The following is a 27,480-nucleotide window of genomic DNA, read 5'->3' on the forward strand; positions in this document are numbered from 1 at the left end:
TGGCGGGGGGCCTCAACCTAAAGGCAGATTAGGATGAATTTGGGGGTATTTGCTCTTCTACATACACCTGAAACCCCAGTGTGAAGGTCAGTGAGATGATGAAATTTGGTGTAAAAATGTATTTGTTGTCCTAGATATTCTTAGGACTATGGTGTACCTACAATATGCCTCTTTATATTGCTGCAAGAAGTAATATTTATTGTAGAAAGATTGAGATGCCAGAAGTACCTATCGGAAGCATGAGAGGTTAGGGTGAAAGTTTGCGGATTCCTGATGCAGGTACTGACCTTATCCGAGTGGCCTCTCTCCGGGAGGGATGACTTGCTAAACTCTGTTCCCCGGTGATCTTTGTGATAGAATACAGGGTAGTCATTCTCCTCTGCTTGTAAGCTATGTTCTCTTCTGAATCCCAGGCCAGAGGGGAACTTTTTGTTATTTTTACCTTCTTTCTTTGTGATGTTCAAGTAGCTCAGAAACTCCTTCTGGTGCAGTCCCCTCTTGCAACTGGGCTCAGGAAATGGCCTAAAGTCCAAGTTAAAACCTTCGTTTGGGAAGTCCTGCTTCTCCATCAGGCTGCTTACATTTCCCATTTTACAACTGTATGTCACAGACTCAGAGGGGTAAGACTGAAGATTATGGAAATTTACAGGGTCACAGTTCGCACTGAAGGTCTGAGCAGCTGCCATGGATATCTAGCACAGGTCCTGGCAGATCTAGAAAAGGAAATTGAACCTAAAATCAGTTTATTATACACATTTAACATTGCTATTTGCATTGGTTTCCTGTCCTCCAGGCTTGCAATGCAGTCATGCCTGACAATGGTACAGTGACTGGAATTTTCATATATGAGGGACAGATTTTTTTCATGACTGGCTTTAATTGTTTAAAGACACACTTTATAGCAGTGCTTTAAAGAAGTCTGTATTCAGGGCTGAATGAAGCTGGGGTCTTTGTGCAGGAGCAATAAGACAGAAGTAAATAAAGAACAAACACTGTAGAAACACACTCACAGAATGTGATCCATGACTCAACTGATTTGGGCACTGTGATTACCATAAATACCAAGGAAATGTATTTTCTGCAATTTCAATGTCGGCATGGGAGGCAAATCTACTGTATATTACTCAATATTGTGCATTATTCCAGGACTATCATTTTGACAACAGTGTCCTTTTAAATGGGCAGTAGAATTCCTTCTATAAAGATCTATATATTTTTTTCCATATAAGTGGATAATGACATATAGCCCACCCCAAGTTAAGGATGGATCCATATGATCGGATGGATACAATATGAACTGCCATTAGGGTTGTCACCTGGCCGGTATTTTACCGGCCTGGCTGGTAAAAATGATGGTTGATTCCAATGATATTAATAGGAAAAAAAGCTAAATATATAGGAAGGCAAGTATTTTTTCCACAAAAGGTGGCAACCCTAACTGCCATACATGTGTCTGGCTACCTTCTACTGTGTCATTCATTCATCTGATCTGAAATGATCAGATCTACAACTGATGTACCAGCACTATGGTCAAAATCTAAACATTAGCAAGAATTTATTTGTGTTTGTGAGTGCTTGAGGGTACATGTATATGGTGATTGTTATTGAGCCGGAGCAATAAATCATATGTGCAGTACAAATGTGAAGGAAAGGGATGTCAACAAGGCTAAAACATGAATTTTAATTACGACCAGTTAAATAATTGCTTTCATACCAATAAAAATGATCATTCTACCCTGTAGTGGGTCGATGAATAGATCCCTGAAGTCCTGAATCTATTTGAGTAGCTATTTTACTCTTCGACAAAAACGCTGAAATGTTACCACCAGTGTCAGGAAGCAGAGCGGTTAACTACAGGCTGCAGCAGGATTGAGGGAAACAGCTGTTCTATTTGCAAAGTTCAGATTTTTTTCCCCCACAGCTGGAGGGGAAGAGGCAGCCGCCTATGGAGCAATACACCAGCCATTTAACATGAGTCACTGATCAAAAGGCGGATAGGAAATATCTGTAGCAGCCACTTGCAGAAAATGACCTTCTCAAAAAGGCTATTGTTTTAGAGGAAATTGGTTAAGGTCCCTTTTTTTGGACATTTCGTTGATGGCAAAGGGCATTATGACTGGATTTCTTGAATGCAGGCCAAGCAGATAACCTTGCTAATTGCATTATCTAGTAGATGATGATTTAGTCAGCTTAATAAACAGAGAGAGTGAATGCATAGAATCAGTTATGTTCTTAAGACACATGAAACATTTTTGTTCTGTGTTACTTGAACAGTTATTAAATGCCGGAACCTGGTGCAGGGTTGTTTGCTACTATGATCAATTGCCATCAGCGAATGATTGTTGCTCTATAAACACACACAAACATGTTTGTGGGGTTGACACCTCATCCCTTTAATACGGACAGATATAGAATTCACAAACAACCTAATTATTACTAGTGATGAGTGAATTTATTCTCCAGCCATGAATTTGCGGCAAATGTCCGCGTTTCGCCATGTGCAAATTTTTTCATGAACTGTGGCAAAAATTCGCAGAGAAAACACACCCACAAGAAAAAACGCCCATAAGAAAAACTGCCCATTGACTTTAATACATTTGGACAAAAAAAGTCACCATAAGAAAAAATGCCCATTGACTAATGCATTATGACAAAAGTCTGCAATAAGAAAAAACTCCCATTGACCAATGCGCATCGAAATTTTTTTCCAGCAAATCGAAACGGGACCAATTAGCTCATCACTAATTATTGACAATTGTATCACAAGTATTTGCATGGCAGCAGAAAATCATTGAAGTTGGCTTTATGTTTCTGAACAAACAGCTAAATAGCCATGTGGCATGTGGATTTAAAAGGATAACAGCCCTAAGCGACTCCCGCTGATAACTGCTGGGTGATTATGCGACAGCCTGTTCCAACCTGAGCAGAACTGATCATCCTCAGCAGGAAATAACTTGTCAACAGAATAACAGAAGGACCCCTATTCACAGCACATCTGGATCCTCAGCAGGATTAATCAATAAATACACACGAATGTTCACAAAAACTTCTTGTTTGAACAATGACTGAAAAAAATATCTGTAATGCATTATGTTTTCTATGTTTGAGGCCAAGCTGCACCAGAATTGATACTTAGGCCTTTAAGACTGATAAGTAGATTACAGGGGTGTCTGCTTATGTACAGTATAGCAATAGTATGAATGTTTGCTCTATAGCGATATAGAAGCTTGAAAAAAAATGCAGATTTACCCAACATAAAAATCAAACTGAAGATTTAAGCAATGTTCTGGCACCCCTCAGTGAAATAGGGTTTACATTTCCTTTAAAAGAAGACAAAAAATAGACTGAAAGTGTTTATATTAGTCTGTTTATCATGCTATGCGATTTAATGACTTACAACGGTACATGCTGCTAAATAATTAAGGTTTGAATGCATAAACACTTGCTTTCTGAATATGGTTTCTTGGATGCCGAGCAGAAATATACTCCAGGTTCAGTAGCCAATAGCAACCAGATAGCAGTTACATTGAAGTGTTCTGCTGATTTTATAATACAGGTATAGGACCTGCTATACAGAATGATTGGAACCTGGGCAGTGGTGTAAGAGGAAGCAGAGCCTGCAGCTGCAGGGCGGCCAAGGAAGTATAGTAAATCATATACAATTTCAATAAATATTGGTAAAACAGGTGAATCTCTAGACATTTTGAAAAATAATTTGCTGTGGGGCCCAGGGCCAGAACTAAGGGTAGGCAAAGTAGGCACGTGCCTAGGGCGCAAAGCTGGGGGGGATCCAGGCACGTACCTTTTCTGCCGCCTGCCTACCCCTAGTCCGGTCCAGCATCGTTTGCGCATGCGCACCAGCGTCCATTGGAGCTAGCGCCTGTTCGCGCATGCACGCCAACGGCCTTTCACGCACGCAGCTGTTCGTGCACCAAGACGGCGCTGGGGCCTGCCAGGTTGCCTAGGGCGCCTGGCAGAGCTCTGGTGAGGCCCAGTGTTTTCTAGTTACGCCACTGAACCTGGGATTTTCCATAATTTGGATCATACCTTAAGTCTACTAGAAAAACATTTCAACATTAAACATACAAGAGAAAGCCAGATGGCTAGCACAGGAGCTGTGTTTGGCAGGGCTGAAATTACTTACTTTTTATAAACCTTCTTTCATTAGAACCTTTTCTTTATTGACATATAAAGAAGCTAAATAGATGGAATAATAGATTATAATATGTAAAGAAAAGAGACTGGGAGAATAGAGGTTGAGTGAGGAGAGGAAGAATAATAGTACTGAAAGTGGGTCCCTGCTCTAAGGTTTTTTTGGTTGGCCCCTGGTGTCTAGCCGATTCTGACTAAGGAGCCGCCTGAGGCGGCTCCTGCAATGCCGCCCCCCCTCACCAGATAACGTGTCGGGAGGGGAGGCAGACACACTATTGCGGAGAGCGCAATTGCGCTCTCTCGCAATAGTACAGCCGAATTTCCGGTTCAAAAACCGGAAGTTCGGCTCTTAAAGATGCAGGAGCGGCTTTTTGCCGCCCCTGCAATCCTTTCAGGCGCTGCCGCCTGAGGCGAGCGTCTCAGCTCGCCTCATTGGCGGCGCGCCCCTGCCTGGTGTCTCACTGCCCCATTACGATCCAATCATTAACTTGGGGCCCAAACGATTGGGATTTTCAAACTGTCCAGATAGCAACTGGGTAGGACCTGCTGAGGGCCCCATACATGGGCCAATAAGCTTCAGACTCTGCCTCTGTATGGCCATCGTAAAGGAACAGTGACACCAAAAAACAAAAGTGTTTTAAAATAATGAAAATATAATGTACTGTTGCCCTGCATTAGTAAAACTGGTGTGTTTGCTTCAGAAACACTACTATAGTTCATATAAACAAGCTGCTTTGTAGCAATGGCGGAAATTGAAAAAAGGCTATATGGCACAGGTTAAATAGTGGATAACAGATAACACCATTATGTTCTACAGAGCTTATCTGACATCTGCTGTTTAACCTGAGCCTTTTCTCCTTTTAATGGCTGCTGCCATTGCTACCCAACAACTTATTTATATAAACAATAGTAATGTTTCTGAAGCAAACACAGCAGTTTTACCAGTGCAGGGCAACACAGCATTATATTTTTATTACTTTAAAACACTTTCATTTTTTGATGCTACTGTTCCTTTAAAGGGGTTGTTCACACTTTTTTTCAGTTCAGTTGTTTTCAGATTGTTCCTCAGAAATAAAGACTTTGATACACTTCAATATTACAAAAACGGTGACACATAGAAAATAGAAAGTAATTAGAAAAAGTCGTTTCTTTGGGGATCTACCTGAAAACAACTAGTTGTTTGAAGGTGAACAACCACTTTAGCACTGGATTACTCAAGGACAATTGCATACCGCTCCCTATATCTCGAATTGAACAATATGGGCCATGCCCCTGGATCTAATTAGCCTGTTTAATCACAGCATTTTTCACTGGTCATCCAAGTCACCCAAATCAGTACTAAAAAATGCTGCCCACCTAAGCTTACACATGGGTCATACTGCACACTGGTGATGCGTTGACCAAAACATATGTATTTGCTGGAAGAACCAATGCAGTCTGTTCCATATGATGGCTCCCTGCTATGTGTATACATCAATGTACTGCATTTTTTCTTGATTGTTAAAAATTCCATTTGTCAAATACGTCAGCCATGGACATAACAGGTCACCTCCTATAGTGAGTGCAGGAAGAACAACTAAGCTCTCAATCGAGCAGGGGTAAAAAGTGTCCTGTGAGTAAAGGTTAGTAAAGGTTGACCCTGTTTACAAAGTGCTAAGCTAAGGATATACATTACGGAGGATCTGGATGGTTCCTGTAATTCGGAAGTTTAAACAGTCACTGAACTATCTGGAAGCTTATTTTGGGAAATTGTAAAATAAATGACGCATCACCACTAGGTTAAACAAAAACACAGCTGGGAACCACAAATAAATTGAAAATCTGAATTGTGTTTTTGTTTGAACGGTTGTGTCTGACTGATTGAACACCAAAACAAACCACGCCAGAGAGGGTTAAGTGTACTTATATGAAAATCCTGCTACCTGTAAGGATTCTTCCCACCAGAGCCTGCTTATCACACATTCCTCTACTGATATGGGGTTGTTTAATTAATTAAGATAAACAGTGCAAGTGGCTGCGACAGGGCTACTTGTTGATAGAATGAGTTGGTTTTCAATTGTCATACACACAATGAGTAGAGCCACTTGGAGTTAGAGAGCAAATTCCTTGCATGCCTCCCAGAACAATAATAAATTCACAATGTACAGAAGGCATCCCATCAGGCCATATGTGCTACTAGGCTTTCCAGGAAGAACATACCACCCAGCAATCTTGGCATCTGCCATTGATAACTCAATCCAGGCATCTGTACTGGCATATTCACATAAACATATGGAACTATTTCAACTTTATGACAGAATATTATGTTCAACTTTATTTGCAGGCAGACAATATAAAAACCTATATTTCCTGGCACATGGACTCTGTGGTCTGCAGAAACTGAATAGTCCTGGAACATGGAGGAGATTTCTGTGACAGTGTTACAAGCAACTGATATGGGAACCAGCCTTACAGGCTGACCCCAATGCCAGAGCACAGCAGACTGTAGTTCACCTAACAGACCTCAGCAACAGTGCAGAAAAAAAACCAACCTTCAATCACTGATTCACTTGTAGTGTGGCACTTTTGGTGAAGCTTGAGGACCATGGTGCCAAACACTGCTGCAATGGTTTTAGAATAATGAAATAAAATTAGATGCGTGAAATATTACTGCACTTAAACCATTTAGCAAAATATTACTACTAATTTGAAGTTAAACTGATATGTCCCAGTACACACTGATGATCACATCATCACACTCATAGCCATAGTATCACCATTTTACTGTTACTGGCATATGCATGAATAATCCCCAATATCACCCCTTCTTATCCCTTGAACTGGAAAGTACACCAATCTCAAAATATTCCACAAGCAGTAATGCAAAGAGTTTTCACTTCCAGGACAGACAGCAGCACCATACATCTACTGGTGAAATTCCTTGGCTAACCAGTTTTTAGTGATCGCTACCAATGTAATCATGAAATAAATGGCTAAAGGCCCTCAACGGGCACCCTGCTCTTGTGAAATGAAAGGCTTAGTTGTTTAGGGATAGAAAGGAGTCAGGGTGATTTAAACAAGTTAAAGCAAACTCACAGCACAAATGAGAAGATTAAAGGGGAAGCAGGTGAGGCTGTTTGGTTAGGACACTTGTAAAATTATTAATATATGCAAATATCTGACCTGACAGTTTTTACTACAGTTAAAATGCCCCTGTTCTCCATTGATCAGCCTTTTGTGTTTTTGTTTTATGATGTGTTTATGACACTGTGCAAAGTGCATGGATTTTATAAAGACATACAGTATTTACTATAGGGGCTAAGTGCAAGGTGCATTTAATATTTTTTTTTTTTTTTTTTTGCACAAATGAGTATTTTTTTCTTCAGAATACCAGCAGACCACAAAACTACCAGAATTGGCTAGAGATTCTCCAGTATCGACTTAAGCGATGGCAGATGGTGAGTGAAGGAGCGAACAAATATATATATATATATATATATATATATATATATATATATATATATATATATATATATATATATAGTGCTCTCAAACTCTGGCTCTAAATATATTTAAAATGTAAGTTTGGGGGGGGGTTCACAATGAATCAGCTTTAAACTTGCAGACGTCTCTTTCCTGCACTGGACAAAAATGTACGATCCAAATATTGTGTGTGGCTGGTTCAGATTAAAATCAAGGGATATTCCATGCATGTTACATAGTTACATAGTTACATAGTTAAATTGGGTTGAAAAAAGACAAAGTCCATCAAGTTCAACCCCTCCAAATGAAAACCCAGCATCCATACACACACCCCTCCCTACTTTTAATTAAAATTCTATATACCCATACCTATACTAACTATAGAGTTTAGTATCACAATAGCCTTTAATATTATGTCTGTCCAAAAAATCATCCAAGCCATTCTTAAAGGCATTAACTGAATCAGCCATCACAACATCACCCGGCAGTGCATTCCACAACCTCACTGTCCTGACTGTGAAGAACCCTCTACGTTGCTTCAAATGAAAGTTCTTTTCTTCTAGTCTAAAGGGGTGGCCTCTGGTACGGTGATCCACTTTATGGGTAAAAAGGTCCCCTGCCATTTGTCTATAATGTCCTCTAATGTACTTGTAAAGTGTAATCATGTCCCCCTCGCAAGCGCCTTTTTTCCAGAGAAAACAACCCCAACCTTGACAGTCTACCCTCATAATTTAAGTCTTCCGTCCCTCTAACCAATTTAGTTGCACGTCTCTGCACTCTCTCCAGCTCATTTATATCCCTCTTAAGGACTGGAGTCCAAAACTGAACTGCATACTCCAGATGAGGCCTTACCAGGGACCTATAAAGAGGCATAATTATGTTTTCATCCCTTGAGTTAATGCCCTTTTTTATGCAAGACAGAACTTTATTTGCTTTAGTAGCCACAGAATGACACTGCCCAGAATTAGACAACGTGTTATCTACAAAGACCCCTAGATCCTTTTCATTTAAGGAAACTCCCAACACATTGCCATTTAGTGTATAACTTGCATTTATATCATTTTTGCCAAAGTGAATAACCTTGCATTTATCAACATTGAACCTCATTTTCCAGTTTGCTGCCCAGTTTTCCAGTTTAGACAGATCACTTTGCAAAGTGGCAGCATCCTGCATGGAACCTATAGTTCTGCACAATTTAGTATCATCTGCAAAAATAGAAACAGTACTTTCAATGCCCACCTCCAGGTCATTAATAAACAAGTTGAAAAGCAAGGGACCTAGTACAGAGCCCTGCGGTACTCCACTAACAACACTGGTCCAATTAGAAAATGTTCCATTTACCACCACTCTTTGTAGTCTATCTTTTAGCCAGTTCACTATCCAGGTACAAATACTATGTTCCAGGCCAACATTCCTTAATTTAACCAGTAACCTTTTGTGTGGCACTGTATCAAATGCTTTAGCAAAGTCTAAGTAAATCACATCCACTGCCATCCCAGAATCGAGGTCTCTACTTACATTCTCGTAAAAAGAAATTAAGTTAGTCTGGCAAGATCTATTACGCATAAAACCATGCTGGCACAAACTCATAGTATTATGATTTGCTATGAAGTCCAGTATCTTATCCTTTATTAACCCTTCGAAAAGCTTTCCTAATACTGACGTCAGACTAACTGGCCTATAGTTTTGAGGCTGAGAACGGGATCCTTTTTTGAATAGAGGCACCACATTAGCAATTCGCCAGTCTCTTGGCACAATACCAGATCTCAATGAATCCTGAAAAATTAAGTAAAGAGGTTTGGCAATCACAGAGCTAAGCTCGCTAATTACCCTGGGATGAATACCATCTGGCCCTGGACCTTTGTTAATCTTAACCTGTTCAAGTCTCTTTTGAATTTCTTCTTGTGTGAACCATGCATCATTAGTTGTATTACTAGAATTGGGAGTGTTAAGAAGGAAACCTTCACTTACTGGTTCTTCATTTGTGTAAACAGATGAAAAATACGAGTTCAGAATCTGCGCTTTTATTTTGTTTTCATCAACCAGCTGATCCCCCTCTGATAGTAAGGGTCCCACCCCTTCCTGCTTCATTTTTTTACTATTGACATATTTAAAAAATAATTTGGGATTTTTTTTACTGCTTGCTGCAATATCCTTTTCTATAGCAATTTTAGCTTGCCTTATAGCTTCTTTGCATGATTTATTGGCCTCCTTGTACCTTATAAATGTTTCGGCTGTACCAGCTAACTTGAAAGCCTTAAAAGCACGTCTTTTCTTACCCACCTCAACACCAACGCTTCTATTGAACCAAAAAGGTTTTGCTTTGCAACGACGTTCCTTGCTTACAAGTGGAATATACTGACAAGTATATTTATTAAGCAGCATTTTAAAGACTTCCCATTTTTGTTCTGTGTTTAACCCTGTGAAAAGCATTTCCCACTTAATATGTTGCAGAGATGCCCTTATACTGTCAAAGTTTGCACGTCTGAAATTTAGTGTTTTAGTTACTCCCTTATAGAATTGCTTCTGCAACAGAATCTCAAAGGAGACCATGTTATGATCACTATTCCCTAAATGCTCACCCACACAAATGTTAGAGATGAGTTCAGTATTGTTAGTTATTACAAGGTCCAAAAGAGAGTTATTCCTAGTAGGTTCTTGAACGAGCTGGAATAAAAAGTTGTCATTCAGCATATTTACAAACCTACTAGCTTTTTCTGTCTTAGCAACCCCATTACCCCATGATAATCCCATGTTTGGTACGCCTTTCTATTTACACCTTTCTACTTTCCTGTGAATCATAAAAATGGTAACCCATAATCCACATGGTAGAGCCATGGACAGGTGTGATTCAGTGGAACAGCACCCAACCCTTGAAATCCACAGCCACGTATTTGTAAAATTGTTTAATTATCACATACGCACCCCACTGCCCTTATAACCCAGGTCTGTTCCCAGCAATGTTAAATTGTAAGCACCACTGGTGCAGGGATTGAATCGAATCATGAACTATCCCTGTAGAGTGTTGTGTAACAGGTCACCACTGTATCAGGATATTGCCCTTATTCCTCCATCCAAGTGGCACTGTTTTCAGCTAAATGCCAAAACTTATTAATGCTCATTAATAATTATTACATGACTCACAAGGCTGACTATGCAGTTCAGGCTCAGTTTACAGCTAAGCCCAAGGCAATATTATCACAAAGATAGGGAAACCTGCTCCCAGTGTAGAAAAGAATGCACTCTTTCAGGGCCCTCATTCTCTCTCTCTGCCATGGAAATCCCTATAGAGGCTTCAAAAGCAGAGATGCCAGAGATTACAGGATTGGTTGTCCTAATCTTCTGAGAACTGTCTTGTGGATAATGAGCCAGGAGTAGCTGTCAGAATAATGGCTTTCATTCTGCTTTGGGAAAAAAGTGTCTGCAAAGCTGCCGCATCACTGACTGTGGCTTTATAATAAAAGGTGCAGCCTTAGACAATGCTGAAACAGGCCCATAATAAAGGTTTCTATTTCCTCTAGCACAGATCTACACTTCACTGTGCTTTGTCTAGTAAAATACTAGATCTTTAAAAAAACAACAACACCCTTGTTGATGGCTCATCTTATTATTTTTCTCATAATGTTTTGGAACATAACATTTTCATTGCAGATTGGTTCCCACTAACATTAACGGAAGTATTGTGGGTCATCCTTCATGTCAGATTACTGGGTGATTGCACAACAGTAGACATTTTGAGCAATAATCACCCACACACAAGAAGACCCAAGATGTTTCCTAATCATGTCAAATGAAAACAACCTACAAGGTATGTTGACCAAATGTACCACTGCCTTTAAATGGGATCTAGGCCATAAATAAAATAATGTAAACTCACTTACACACTTTTGCAATTTGCATTCATTTTCTATTTTTAGATCACAAAAATTCCCTTTTCTGTATTTTAGAGAAAGTGGACAATATTGCTGCCTTTGTCTGTGCACACAAAAACCTGTGCCTTGCTTTACTATATGCAGTAACAGAAAATAATGGAACGTAGCGACAGGTCATACTTTTCCTTTAAGATTATACTATGTGTTAGGTCAAGCTCATCTACTATTAGAGGTTTAAACTTTAATGTCATCACCTGGTCTCACCCATCATAAATCACCTGGGTCTCATGGAAATCTTCTACAATATATTTATAATTATAAGGTGTCTTCTGCAATAATATTTTCATTGTGTGGGCCCAGATTGTGTTATATAATGAGAGTTAGACAAACAATGAGCAACCAGGAACCATATATAGGCCAGCTCTAGACAAACACAAGGATGCAAGAGCTGCAGTTTTGCAACGCTTGCCAAGTACAGGTTGTTACGTACATTAGAAGCAAGCCAAATAGTAAAGGTAATATCTTCAGGAGAAAGAAGCAGATGCAAAACATGGACTCTGAAATGCTACTCCATTGAACTGCAGGGAAATTCTACCGTAAATGGGTGGTTCACCTTTAAGGTAACTTTTAGTATGTTATAGAATGGCCAATTCTAAGCAACTTTTCAATTGGTTTTCATTATTTTTTTTTTTATAGTTTTATAGTTATTTGCCTTTTTCTTCTGACTCTTTGCAGCTTTCAAATGAGCGTCGCTGACCCCTTCTAAAAAAACAAATGCTCTTTAAGGCTACACATGTATTGTTAATGCTACTTTTTATCACTCATCGTTTATTCAGGCCTCTTCCATTCACATTCCAGTCTCTTATTCAAATCAATGCATGGTTGCTAGGGGAATGTGCACCCTAGCAACCAGATTGCTTAAAATGCTAATTGAAGAGCTGCTTGATAAAAAGCTAAATAACTCAAAAACCTTAAATAATATAAAATAAAAACCAATTGCAAATTGTCTCAGAATCTCACTCTCTACATCATACTAAAAGTTATCTCAAAAGGTGAACCACCACTTTAATCTATCTCAAAAACTCCTGCAATCATTTTAATTCAGTAGATTTTAAAGCCTATTCATTTAAACGGTATCTGTACTTAGAGGTATTTAAGGGGTGGTTCAACTTTAAGTATGTTACAAAATGGTGAATTGTAAGCAGATTTTCAATTAACCTAATTTTTTTTAATTTTTTTATAGTTTTTTAATGGTTTGCCTTCTTTTTCTGACTCTTTCCAGCTTTCAACTGGGGGTCACTGACCCTATCTAAAAACAAGGCTACAAATGTATCCAGTCCCTCATTTAAACCACTGTCTGGTTGCTAGGGTAAATCAGACCATAGCAACCAGCTGGCTGCTGACATTCCAATTTGGAGAGCTCCTGAACATAAAGGTAAATAATTCCAAATGCACAAATAATAAAAAATGAAGACCAACTGCAGATTGTCTCGGAACATCACTGTACATCCTACTAAAAAAAATCACAGTCCTCAGTCAGATTTTATTGCGGCAGAAAAAATGCAAATAGCATCTTGCGATTAATCTGGACTGCAAATTCTCCACAGAAGCACTGTAAGGCTGCAATTGTGTGCTCTGTGGTATTGATAAGTAAATTCCAGTTTGACTTTTACCTGCAGTCTAGGGAGCTGCAAGGCAGGTTTTTACACTAACAATACATTATTACCATAATCCCTGCAAATTATTATGGGGGATTTCCATTAATATAAATACCAATATCTGGGTATTGCCATTTGCCAGCAACTGGACGTACACCGGGTAATGCCTTAGAGACTATTAGTAATTCCAACTTTTGTGAGTCCTAACAGAACTGCAGTCGTAGCTGCATTTGTTACAGGGACTTCACATTCGCAACTGAAGACGTTTTATATGTTGAAGTGGGAAATTCCTAAGAACTATTCCCTCAAACCAGACTACCTTATTTGAATCATTCCTGATGATAAAGTGAAATCTACGCAATTTTCTGTTTAAATCAAAGTCTCTCAAGTCGATTATTTGGCAACAGGACAATTAGCCGATTTCTCTTAACATAAACTGCTACATATTTTGCCTCAGGTAAAAATAATTATCATTTGATTAAAAAGTAAAAATAATTAAACCTTGCAGGTCAAGTTTTGCCCAACAGTAGGTTGTTCCCCACGTGTGGTCATAAAAAGGTAAACAAAAAACAGTTTTCCGCAGCATTCTCTTGCGAAGAGTAAAAAATTAAGGCTACCGATGATTCTGATTTCTCTCCGAGTCAGTTGGGTTCCTGTTCAGAACAATGCATCCTTCAAAGTTAATTTATGCATTTACTGCTCTTTTACACAAGGTTTTATTTAAAGGTGAAATATACCTAAAAAAAAGATTTGGTTTATGAGAGAAAATATAATTCTTAACAACTCTCCAATATACATTATTTATTCTGTGGCTTTCAAGTTACTTGTAAATGTAGTTGCTATTGAAAGGTAAATCAGTCCCTTTCGGAGTCTGTATTACTAATTTTTCAAATAATGTAAAGTAGTTAAGGTGGCCATACACTATAAGATCTGCTCGTTTGACAAAGTCGCCAAATGAGTGGATCTTAACAACAATGTGAATGGGCACTGACCGCATCAACTAGCCGACACAGTCATGGGGAAAATTAAACCTTCCCAATCGATATCTGCTCGCTTTTAGGCCAGATATGGGTGGGGGATAGTGATGTGCAGGCCAGCCCAATACCCGCGACCTCGCACACCCATTTGCGGGTGGCGGGCAGGTCCGGGTTGTGCTCTTCTTTCTGCTCTCCCTGCCCACCACCTTGCACTGCTGGCTTCCTTTTTTATAGATGTGCGCCTGCTCACTGCGCCCCTTTTGTGACGTCATCGGCGGGGTGGGCGTGGGTCTATAAAAAGAACCTGGAAGTCAGGCGCGGGCTAAGGGAGAGCGGGTTAGGGTCATGTGCGGGTCGGATTTTACCCGACCCGCACATCACTAGTAGGGGAGGCCTGTTGGAAGGCCCCATACATAGGCAGATAAGATGCTGAATTTGTCTAAAGGACCCAAATCAGCAGTTTTTAATCTGCATGTGTATGATTGCCTTTAGTACTCCTCCAGCTGCTTTCTGCTACATTATTTTCAAAAGTCAGAGACACGAGGGCGGAGAATAGCAAGGGACAGACATATACAGTTTCAAATGGCAATTACATTTACAAATAACTTTACAACCACTGAAGATGAATGTATACTGGAAAATTGGATTTACTTTTACTGTGAGTTGAGGGGACACCTTAATGTAGGACGGGAAAGGGCTGCCTTAATGTTAACTTTATATTAACCTCTAGTATGGCGCAGACAGACAATTCCTAGCAACTTTGCATTTGGTCTTCATTTTACATTTTTTAATTATTTGCTTTCCTATTCTGTCCTATACTATTATCTACCCAGAATGCAGTTTAAAATGTAATCTGCTTGTTGGGGAGGCGGGGGGTCAATGAGCAAGTGCGCTGTGAGGCCACATATTTATTGTTCCTTTTTATTGCTTATCTTTCTCTATAAGCCCTCACCTGTCCATCTTCTGTTCTGCCTGGTTGATAAAAATGGGACTAGTGAACTGGAGAAATCCAGAAAAAAGTTAAATAACTTTAAAAACTGAAAAGGTTAAGAAAAATAGACGGTTTTAATTGTCTAACAACTCTATTTTCTACAACATACCTAAAATTCATTTGCATGTGAAAATCTAAATACCAATGACCAAAGAGTTGTGCTGGGGCCTTTTATCATTGACAGGGTCCAGTTCACAAAGTTTCATGACTTTTCCCTGAGCTTTGAATGTTATAGATACAAAGGAACACTCCGATAACTTCTCACCCAGAAAGAATGTATAAAAGAATTCAATGTTCTTGCAGCTTTTCATAGCCAAGGTTCAAGGTGAACATTAGCTCATTATTTAAGAATGATGTAAATATTTAGCAGCAGTACCTGATCTTGAGAATGTTGAAAATACTTTTTTTGTTATAGTGTGGCATTGTGTTTTATCTGCTAAACCCAAGCCCGTATGCCCCAGAAGATGCTCAGACACTCTTCAAAAGACCCATATGCATCCAAAAACAGAAAGGTCTCAGCCTTAATACAAGTATGTCGAAGGGTACTTCGATTGCAGTATCCAGTGCCAGCACATGACCTATTTGTTCTTTAGAGTGAAAAATTTTAGAAATACTCTCATAACTGAATGGGAACAAATCCCACCATCAACATCCCAGCATCCACTGGAAAACCATCCCTGAAGAATAGAGCCTAAAGGCTGTAACAGTAACAAAGGGAAAGACTAACTTCATAATACTCTTGGTTTGGGAATGAAATGTTGGAAAGGCAAGTATCCAGAAATGTTTGGCCATAATGTGCATAGTTTTTTTGTTTTTTTTATTATCGGGCAAAAACAGTTCTACAATGGCCTTAAAAAAATAACAAAAGCTTAAAAATGAATATGGCTAAAAATGCCATGTTTTATACACTGAACTTATTGCACCAGCCTAAAGTTTCAGCTTGTCAATAGCAGCAATGATCCAGGACTTCAAACTTGTCACAGGGGGTCACCATCTTGGAAAGTGTCTGTGACACTCACATGCTCAGTGGGCTCTGAGCAGCTGTTGAGAAGCTAGGAGGTTGTCGCAAATTATCAAGCAGAAAATGGTATTGGTCTGTAATATAAACTGATGCTACATGGCTGATTATCAAATTATGATGCTAGTTGCACTGGTTTCTGTACTGCCATGTAGTAATTATCTGTTTTAATTACAAATCAGCCTTATATTGTGACATTTATATTATATATAACTGACTGTACCACAGAGCATCAGGCCAGGATTTGTGGAAAGGCCACAAAGGCTCCGGAATAGGCCAGCAGAATTTTTAGGGGGGTGGCATGCTGCGCAACTACACCCGCATTGGTTTGGAAACATTGGGGATTCTAAGGAGAATAGTTTTTAAAATTTCTTGTGCACCAATACCCAGCACTCCGGACCCATGAGGGGATGGGTGCTATGAATGGCAGCGGGCCTAGGTGCGCCTGATATGTAAATCCGGTCCTGCAGAGCATGTGCAGTGAATCATCAGAAAAGAAGATGGAAGCTACTGGGTGCATTTTCGAGGCACAGATCTACTAAAGGGCTGTGGTTGTTTTGCACAACATTTCTAGCCTACTTTTTAGTTAAACTTTAGTTCTCCTTTAAGAGCTCAGTACAATTATCTTTTTTCATATGTGAGGTTGAATAATGTTATTTCTCAGTACATAGAACACTTTTCTATGCAGGAATAAAGAGACTGGATATGACACTGGATATGTCACTAGGGGGGCAACACGTATTAGGCACACCTCAAGCTGTAGCCACTCACCTCCTACCCTAGAACAGGGTCAGACTGGGCCCACAGGACACCGTGAAAAAATCTGGTGGGCCCCCAGCTCCACACCCTGGTTGTGCGAGTGTGCACGCTTGTGTGCAAGCGTATATGTACGGCGGGGGGTTGCTGGATGAGAGGTCTGAGGCCACAGCCCCCAAGGTCCAGAGGGGAAGCCCTGAGGCAGAAGCCCCCAGAGTCCAACCCTGCCCTGGAACAGAGCTTTTCCTTTTTTTTAAAAAAAACAACACCAACCCAGGGCAATTTATGCTGAGCATCATCTTTTTCCAGCCGCCCTGGTATCCCCAGGCAAAATGCATGAGCAATAGAGAACAACCTCTGTAATACATGTGTGCCCTATTAGAATCAAAGCAGGGGATTGATGGTAAGTCATTGAAATGGGGGCCAGTGTACCCCCTTGTGGAGGTATGTGACAATTTGGCACCCCACACAGATTTTGAATTTCCTTCTACTGCATAGGTGCACTGTCAAGAAACTTATATAATTAAAGTCCTGTTACACCTTTACACACAGGCTTAAGTGACTTATGTGAAATATATTGTTGCCTACGAAGGAAGCCCTTTACGAAGCAATAGGGACTATGTTTGTATATTCTATTACCTACCAAATGCTTTAACCCAAGGGTTCCCAACATTTTCTTACCCATGAGCCAAAGTCAAATGTAAAAAAAGTTAGGGAGCAACACAAGCATGCACAAGTTCTTGAGGGTGCCAAATAAGGGCAGTGATTGGCTATTTGATAGGCGCTATGTGGGCTGGCAGCCTAAAGGAAGGCTCTGTTTGGCAGTACAACTAAACTTGCCTCCAAGCCAGGAATTTACAAATAAGCACCCAATTTCAGGAAACTGGAAGCAACATCCAAAGGGGTTCAGAGAGCAACATCTTGCTCACTAACGCTGGTTGGGGATCACTGCTTTAATCTACTAAATTGCATTCCCAGTAACAGAATCCAGTCTATATACTTTTCATATGTTGATAGATCTACCCTACTTTTTAGTATTATTACTGATTCTTTTTATAATATATATATATATATATATATATATATATATATATATATTTATTAAGCCAACCAATAACTTCTCAATATCTGGAGACAAATCTCTCTGTCTAATTCAGCAGAGAAACATTGTATGAAATGCTAATCTTACCTTCAGGCAGCTTGTGAATTTGGTGGTAAAACACAGAACCCTGAGAGCTGTAGAACAACCAGAGCATTAGTAATGGTTGGCAAAGATTTTTGATTTAAACTAGGGAAGGGTTTGCCAATGTTTACAGAGCTGTATTTCTAATTTAAGCACACAACCATACAGTATAACCCCTATAACCAGGAAGGCATGTTGCAAAACCAGTTCTCTTAAAAACTCCTGGTATTTTAGACAAAACACATAGTTCAAGGCTGAAATACCAGATTATTAATAATGTCACACAAAGACATACAATAACCATTCATGTGATGTTTCTTAAGCCCTTCAATTCAAGCTAAACAGTTAGTAGGAGCACAATGAAATTACTCTACCCCAGTTACAACACATGAGATATGAAATATCATATCACATTCTTAATCCAGGCATTCACGCAGGCCACTAGGTGAGTGTGTTCTGTTCAGAGGAATGAAATAGAGATTCAGACAAATAGCTGGGGTGCTATATTAGTAGAAACATAAGTGTGCATATATGTATCAGGAGGTATATCAGAATGCATTCTACAGAGATGCAGGCCTCTAGCAGGTACTAGGTAGCTGTATTGTGAAATACCAACTACTTTGCACAGATACTAGCTAAGGTATTATTAAGGTATTTTTATTTACCCCTCCTTCTTTAAAGGATTAGAAGAAATAGTGACCACCTCCACTCACATTGGTATATATGCTGCTGGCTTATGGTTACCTCAAATGACAATGTTACATGCACTTTAGGACACAGCCCCACAGCTAACAGGGTGAGGTTCTGGGGAACACGGTTTTGCGGCCTTAAGGTGGCCATACATGGGCAGATAAAGCTGCCGATATCGGTCGTTTGGACCGATTTGACAGCTTATCTGCCCGTGTATGGGGGCTTCCGACGGGTCTTCCCGATCGATATCTGGCCACGATATCGATTGGGAAGGTTGGATTTTTACCCGACCGACCTGTCGGAGCCGCTTAGCGCATCGTAATTCGATCGTTCGGCCATACGGCGAACGTTCGAATTACCCCCGATATAGCCATGCAGTTTAGTGGCATATTGGGGAAAGATCCGCTCATTTGGCGATGTCGCCAAACGAGCGGATCTTGGAGTCTATGGCCACCTTTACTTATTTTTGGAACTACAGCAAGATAATCGAAAGTCCATGTTTTCATGTACTATACGCTACAAAGCAGTTGGTCCCTAACTAAATATTGTACTACTAAGGTCAGCCCCCCCAAAAAACGCCACTTTTGATGGTAATATGATACTTTGCCTTTAACGATGAGGAGTCCGTCTAAAGGAACAGATGTCCTTCCTGGCTGGGGCCCCATCTATGAAAACAGGGTTTTATTAACAAAAACGAAAAGATTTTCTGCTATGCAAGATTTTCTATTGCTGATTTCCTGTAACTCAGCGCATGACAATAGCCAAGTCAGAGCAATAGGTTTCTCCAGCAATGTAAACAACAAAAATCCAAGACCTACAAACAAATCCACCTGCAGGCAAAACTGGTCAGCTTCCAACAGAATCTATTCACGCAGTGACCTGATAGCAACGGCATGGAGAGGAAGCAAGCAGAGGTTTGTGGTTTAAATAATCCAGCCAGCACTATAAATAACTACGTTGTGTAGCAGCAAAAAGATTACACAATAAGCAGACAAGTTGGGCTGGACTTCATTTCATTACCATTGGAAATGTTTTATTGATATATAAAGGAAGGTTGCAAAATGTTGTTTTTTTTGTTGGACTTCCCCTTTAAAATAGAAATCAGCAGAACAGAGGTGCTCTCCAAGTTTTTCAGTGTCGTGGGCGGATTATCCCGTGTGCGTATAATTGTAAAGTCTGCATTTTTTTCTTTCCAACAACAGTAATCACTACGTACGTGACAATACCACAGCACATTTTAAGCCAGTAGGGTCATGCGGAGACCATAATAAAGTATTACTTTCACAGAGCAATGCAAATATGTTTGCTGACAAAAGGTCTGCAGAGAAGAACAAGCTAATGAAATCTGACTTGCCTCTGCATTTAACTCATGTAATGTACTGAGAAGCAGAATAATAAATATTTATTATGTCACGTGAACATTACTTTCCCTTGAAATGATCTGTTTTAGAATTATAGCTTATAAGGGCTAGTCCACACGGGGAGATAGCGACGCGTTTGCGGTCGCGGCGACAAAGCGCCGCGACAGTCGCCGCGACAGTTTTGTATGGGCGCCTATGTAAAAACGCCTGTGCTAACCACACGAGGCGATGCGCTTTTCAACAGTCGCCTGAAAAAGCCTGGCGAGGCATTTTCAGGCGACTGTTGAAAAGCGCATCGCCTCGTGTGGTTAGCACAGGCGTTTTTACATAGGCGCCCATACAAAACTGTCGCCTGCGCCGGTCGCGGCGACTGTCGCGGCGCTTTGTCGCCGCGACCGCAAACGCGTCGCTATCTCCCCGTGTGGAATAGCCCTTAAAGTAGTTTATTATAGATATAACTGGTATTGTAAGCAATATCTAAATGTTTAGCTATTTACAAATAACTTTCAAACAATAAAACATTGCAATGAATGTATATTGGAAAGTTGCTTATCTTTAATATCAAGCAACTTTCATTTTTCAGTGCCCTATAAACTTTAGCTCTTTTCAATAGCCCTATGGGTTGTGCAGCTTTGCACAGGAAAGTGCTGTGATATTTAAGTTAGAATCCCAGTCAAACCTAGTCTAGTTCTCCTGTCATGGCCTTCCATTCATATATTCTAGAGCACTGCTTATGAGCAACGCCCAAACTTAAAGGGATACTGTCATGGGAAAAAAACTTCTTTTCAAAAACACATCAGTTAATAGTGCTGCTCCAGCAGAATTCTGCACTGAAATCTGTATCTCTCATCTGTTTTTTCATATTTAGTTTTGAAATCTGACATGGGGCTAAACATATTGTCAGTTTCCCAGCTGCCCCCAGTCATGTGACTTGTGCTCTGATAAACTCTGGTCACTCTTTACTGCAAGATGGAGTGATATCACCCCCTCCCTTTCCCCTAGCAGCTTTGGGAAGGTAACCAGACAACAGTTCCCTAACACAAGATAACAGCTGCCTGGTAGATCTAAGAACAGCACTCAATAGGAAAATCCAAGTCCCACTGCGACACATTCAGTTACATTGAGAAGGAAAAACAGCAGCCTGCCAAAAAGCAGTTCCATCCTAAAGTGCTTCCTCTTTCTGAAAGCACATGACCAGGCAAAATGACCTGAGATGGCAACCTACACACCAATATTACAACTAAAAAAAATACACATGCTGGTTCAGGAATGAAATTGTATATGGTAGAGTGAATTATTTGCAGTGTAAACAATCTAATTTAGAAATAAAAACGAATCCATAAAAATCATAACAGAATCCCTTTAAGTAAAACTAGGTGGACATGGTAAGATCCTCTTGTTTCTTTACCTTATTCGGCCTACCATGTTGGTGATTTGATCATTTGGCACCCTGGCCAATAACTGGATCACAGACAAAGACCTGTCAGGAGGCGATGCATCTATGTGTTGATGCAGACCTTACCCAAATGGATTATCAAAATCGGGCAGATATCGATTGTGCAGGATATTAAAGGGCAGATAAGATGTCTACTGTTCCTGGAGGGGTTCATGTATGACTGGATTAACTAAAGAACAAAGGAGCTCTGTTCTTTCGCAGCCCCTGTCCAGTATCACAATAATTAGAGGCTGCACACCTGCCAGTTTCATACAGTGTATACAAGAGCCTGGTGCAGTATTGCGTCTGCCATACGTTGCACACTCAGATATCCTTGACTTTATTTTGCCATAGTCAGCTACGCATATTATGGCAAAACAAAATCAAGGGACATTCCCTCAATGATTCAGCAAGCAACCAATACAATTTGTACAGAAACAAATCTATTTTACAAAAACTACTGCTGTTATTGCAATAAGCCCCTTAAGGTGGCCATACACGGGCAGATAAAGCTGCCAATATCGGTCGTTTAGACCAATTTGACAGCTACCCATGTATGGAGGCTTTCCGAACGATATCTGCACACGATATTGAACGGGAAGGTTTGACTTTTCTCCTGACCGACCCGTAGGAGCCCATTGCGCTCGTCGTAATCAGATTGTTCGGAACGTTCAGATTACCCCCGATATAGCCCTGCCGTTAGTGGCATATCGGGGAAAAGATCCGCTCACTTGGCGATGACGCCAAACGAGTGGATATTATAGTGCATGTCCACCTTTAGTGTGCCCATTATGGTCCTTGTCTGACAGGGTATTGAAACCGAGCAGCACATACATGAGATAATATGCTGCTGACTTGGTTTGGAGCAGACGATTTCAGAGTTTTTATCAATCCGTGTAAGGCTAGATATACTATGCCTAATTTTCCTGCACAATGGGCTTTACAAATGAGATTAATATCGGTGACAATTAAACTGCTAGAGAAAAAGGTGGCATACTGACCACTAAACCTTCCCTGGTAGTATCTGTAAGTTTCTACAATGCATTGTCATCTCAGGAAATGAAAATTGAAAAGTGCCATCACAATACAATTAAAGTATATCACTTATTGATAAACTGAGGGTTTCTGGGTGGCTATTAAACAATGTGAGTGGTAATGATTGGCTAAACAAGATAACATAGAATAAGTAAGAGATTAACAGCTAACAATGTGGAGATTTCCTCCCATTATACAGAAAAGATTCAGGAAGGAGATTTCATCCCATTATCCCTCATTAATCAATCACTGCAACCCCTTCCATGTACCTGCATGGCAATCTGTCATTCCTGCTTTTGATTAATGCCCTTTTAGCAATACTTTTTCACTGCAGTTGCCACCATTTCTTCTGTGTCAAAACAAACTGTCAGATACCCTGAGAAATATGTTACAAGCATGCTGAAAATAATGAGCATATATATGTATATTTACCAGCCTGACAAGCATTTCCATGAATAAACCTGAATATTTACAGATCTCCCATGCTGATTAGCAGATATGCTCTATCCCAACTGTCTATCCACACAAATTATTTTTAAACCTAAAATAATAGAAAGCCAATGTAAGGATCAGTGATACATGCATTACAGATCCAATTACACACTGTAATACTACGCACAACACAACCCAAAAAGAAGTGGCCCTGAAGTTCTGTGGAGCCTGAGGGTTGGGGAGGATATTGTGACTAGGGTGAAAACTCAAACAATAGTCACACACTAAGATACTCCAATGTCTTCTTCACCCACAGACATACAGTATGACGGATGGACAGAAGGAACAAGTGCTGTGGCCATGTCTATACAGTTCTAACTAGATAATGCTAAGATTACATAGCTACACTGTAAATGAGGTTAGAAAAATACATACGCCAATGAACTTTAACCTTCTATCAAAGTGAAATCCAGAGGAAAGCAAAAAAAAAAAAACCCCAAAACATCTGAAGCCATTTTCAGTTTCCTAAAGAGGTAGAAAAAAATTATGTTGGACCAGTCCCTGTGCTTTACTGTGCTTTAATTAGGAAACTTTTATTTTGTGGCTGTTTTGTAACACAATTTTATATTTATACATAGTTAAGCACTCTTCTGCACTGTAAACAAACCCAATTTTCTAAGCTTAGACTTTCCATGGACATTACAATCTTTAGTCACCCTTCTCTGGAATCTATTTCAATAACGTTGAAAAATTGGTGTACTGGAGGCCGACTGCACTGAATATTGTAGGTTGAGCCTTACAAGCACTTTGTATAGAAGATTACAGGACTATTGCGCTCTCTCTATATACAGTACAGTACCTTGTTGGTCCTTCCTGCTGCTGAGTGGCAATGCTTACTATAGTTAAGTTTTTTATCCAGAAATACCTAGGTACTTCTCCATCACCGAGTTGCCCAACTTAATAAGGCTGTGCACTCTGCTTGTTTGGCAAAGTCACCAAATGAGCTTTTCTCTGCCTGATTTGGCCACCAACAAGTTACATACTGCACAGCCTTTAAAGGTAATAGCACTGCCTTTTCACCATAATTGTGAATAACTTCTATATATCCCTCAAAGAGTTCTGTAGGGTCCCCAATGCAAAAGAACAATTTCAGGGAATATATGTATCAATGTGGACTCAATATCCACAAAAGGGCACAGAGCTGGCAACCTGCTCTTTACATCTTTGTTATACCAATCCTGCTTTTACTATGGAAGGAGATGGAAGAAGTCACATATGTATTTATAAAGTTATAAAACACATAGATTATGTGGTAAAAGGCAGGCTACGAAGAACATTCCTGCCCCATAAAGTTGACATGTCACAAGAAACGATTTTCCCAGAAGCAACATTTGCAGAAAAACAATGCCTTCACAGCTGCCAGTGTCATTGGGCATAAATACTTTAAAAAAGAACACAACTTGCTTGTTGGAGTTGAATAGAGGCATGTGACAAGGTTGGGGGCTCCAACTTAAAGAAGAACAAACTGAAAGTATAAGCAGGGGTCTCCTGTACTGTGCCCTGTCTCCTCTTCTCAACTGCAGCAAAGATAGCCCCACTTCTCTTTATCACTCTTGATGATGCAGAGTTGTGCAACAGGGTTGGCAGTTTGCATGAGTGCCCACTTGACTTCCATTCCTCTGTTCTGTGGCACAGACTGTTGACTAGGAGCATGAGATTAGAAGCAAAGATAATTTTGTGTTACGTGCGCAAGCTGCTGGTCAGCAATTGCTTTCAGAGAGCAGAGGACGGGGAGTCAAGTAAACCTGGACAGAGGTGAAGGGGACCAATACAGGGCACCTGGTTATACATTTGATTTTTATTTTCGTAACATAATAGGGAAGGAAGCATTGTAAGTGCCTATAATCACTGTTGGACAAGTACCAGTGTCCATTGACACTGATAGGAGTTGAAATAACAGTGAAAACTCAATTTTACATCCCCTGACTTTCAGTTTTTTGGCATTAATTACCAGCGTTTGCTTTTTCCACTAAAATTTTTTCAAAAAATTTTAGTTTATCTTCTGTGAATGCTATTAATGAAATTAAGAGGGTTTTATGCAAGTGCATATTTCACCCTCATTCTGTCTGCAAATAGTCCGTTCCAATTAGTCTGCACTTTACTCTGCCATGTACAATGCACCTGTCTGCTTTAGGCAGTGTATGTGAATGGCAGAGAGGTATTATACATATCCCTGCATGTCGTAAAATGAATGCTGCAATGCTTAAGTCTAGTCATTAAAACAGTATATATTGTATTTCAAAGTAAAACAATATACTTGGAATACTTGAAGAATTGAACGCAATTCCCTTATCTTACATTTTCCTGTACTTTACACCATTTTTTTACACCATGTTTTACTGTATATAACACCTAAAAATCCAGAGTTAAGACATCACAGACATGAATACTCTGTACAGAAAACTAGGTAATATGTGATTTGTACTTTCAGCAATTATATGTTATTGGTAAGGGGACCCCTTATTGGCTTTTGTGTGCTCCCCTTTACAAAATAACCCGTGATAAAGTTGGTGCTCCTATAAGTTGGTACCCTAGGTGACTAACCAGCATGCCATCTGTAGAGCCAGTGGGCACCATGAGAATGAGCATTCCTAGAAGGAAAAGCAGGACAAGTGAAGGCTGGGTCCCCAGTAACATGCCTGTGCAGCCAATCAGTAAATAAGGAGGCACAGGAACTATCCCACCCACACCAGCTCTCTGATTTCCCCTATCCCACCCACACCAGCTCTCAGATTTCCCCTATCCCACCCACACAAGCTCTCAGATTTCCCCTATCCCACCCACACCAGCTCTCTGATTTCCCCTATCCCACCCACACCAGCGCTCTGATTTCCCCTATCCCACCCACACCAGCTCTCTGATTTCCCCTATCCCACCCACACCAGTGCTCTGATTTCCCCTATCCCACCCACACCAGCTCTCTGATTTCCCCTATCCCACCCACACCAGTGCTCTGATTTCCCCTATCCCACCCACACCAGTGCTCTGATTTCCCCTATCCCAATTATCCCACTAACACCAGCTCTCTGATTTCCCCTATCCCACCCACACCAGCTCTCTGATTTCCCCTATCCCAATTATCCCACCAACACTCCTGTGATTATATGCTTTCAGTACTTGAAGAAAATTGAATCACATATCGGAGTGCTGCTGGATTTATTGCTTTACTGTGGATATATTCCTTGGCAGAGTGCACCCGACGCTTCAAAAGGCGATTCAGTGTAAGCGTGGCACCTTTACTGATTTGGCTGATTTGTCATTACTTGAAGAAAAAGTTACTTTAACACATTTCCCTGATTTTACATTTTCCTGGATTTTACATCATTTTTTCCTGGTCCCCTGAAAAACGTAAAATGGGGGTTTTACTGTATTGTCAGTTGCATTGCCGGTAAATTTGCAATACTGGCCCCGGCCTTGGCAGGTGTTTTACCGGCTAGGCCGGTAAAATACCGGCCAGGTGGCAACTCTATCTCTGGGGCAAGCTCATCTCTGGGGCAAGCTCATCTCTGGGGCAAGCTCATCTCTGGGGCAAGCTCAGTGAGAACAACCTGTCACTGAATGTGGATAAAGCGAAAGAGATGATCGTCGAATTCAGGAGAACTCTCCCTGCTCACACACCACTCAACATCAACGGCTCCACGGTAGAGACAGTAAAGAACACCAAATTCCTGGGAGTCCACATCTCTGATGACCTCACCTGGACCACCAACACCGCCTCCATCACCAAAAAGGCTCAGCAGCGTCTTCACTTCCTAAGACGACTGAAACGGGCCAGTCTTCCACCTCCCACCCTCACAGTGTTCTACAGGGGCACCATAGAGAGCATCCTCACGAGCTGCATCTCCATCTGGTACAGTAGTGCCAGCTCTGCTGACCGGAAAAGTCTACAGCGGAATGTCAGAGCAGCTGGCAACATCATTGGAGCGGCTCTTCCATCACTGCAAGCGCTGTGTAAGAAAGGCCTCCTGCATTGCACTGGACTCCACACACCCCTCACATGGACTGTTCACGCTGCTCCCACCCGGCAAAAACTTTTGCAGCATTAAAGCCGAACAACCAGGCTGTGTGAAAGCTTTTTCCCGCAAGCTATCAGAATCCTCAACTCACTGCCTGCCCTCCCACTACATTCCAGACACACTTGAACTGTGAACTTAATTTATTTGCACAATTCTAAAGGTTTACACATGTATATATCCAATTTCTGCCAATATACTGCACATTTCATGTTTACATATTTATTGTGTATTTTTAAGTGCCTTTTTGTGATATGTACTAGCTGGAGCCACGTCGTCTCGTCTCACTGTGTATTCGTATACTGCTGAGATGGCAATAAAGTTTACTTTGACATCTCTGGGGCAAGCTCATCTCTGGGGCAAGCTCAGCATAGTGAGCACTGGG

The 27,480-nt window shown here is 40.5% G+C and overlaps 1 protein-coding gene across 1 annotated transcript in view; it reads right to left on the reverse strand.

Annotated features, from left to right (window-relative positions):
* n4bp3.S (NEDD4 binding protein 3 S homeolog) overlaps positions 1–27,480 on the reverse strand; it is a 33,584-nt gene that overhangs the window by 5,554 nt on the left and 550 nt on the right. The window contains exon 2 of the mRNA XM_018256086.2: positions 288–713. Within this exon, the coding sequence (XP_018111575.1) occupies positions 288–686 (399 nt within the window). The 5' untranslated portion in view covers positions 687–713. The remainder of the gene's footprint in view (positions 1–287; positions 714–27,480) is intronic.

Source organism: Xenopus laevis, chromosome 3S (assembly GCF_017654675.1).
Source record: "Xenopus laevis strain J_2021 chromosome 3S, Xenopus_laevis_v10.1, whole genome shotgun sequence".
Lineage (NCBI taxonomy): Eukaryota > Metazoa > Chordata > Amphibia > Anura > Pipidae > Xenopus > Xenopus laevis.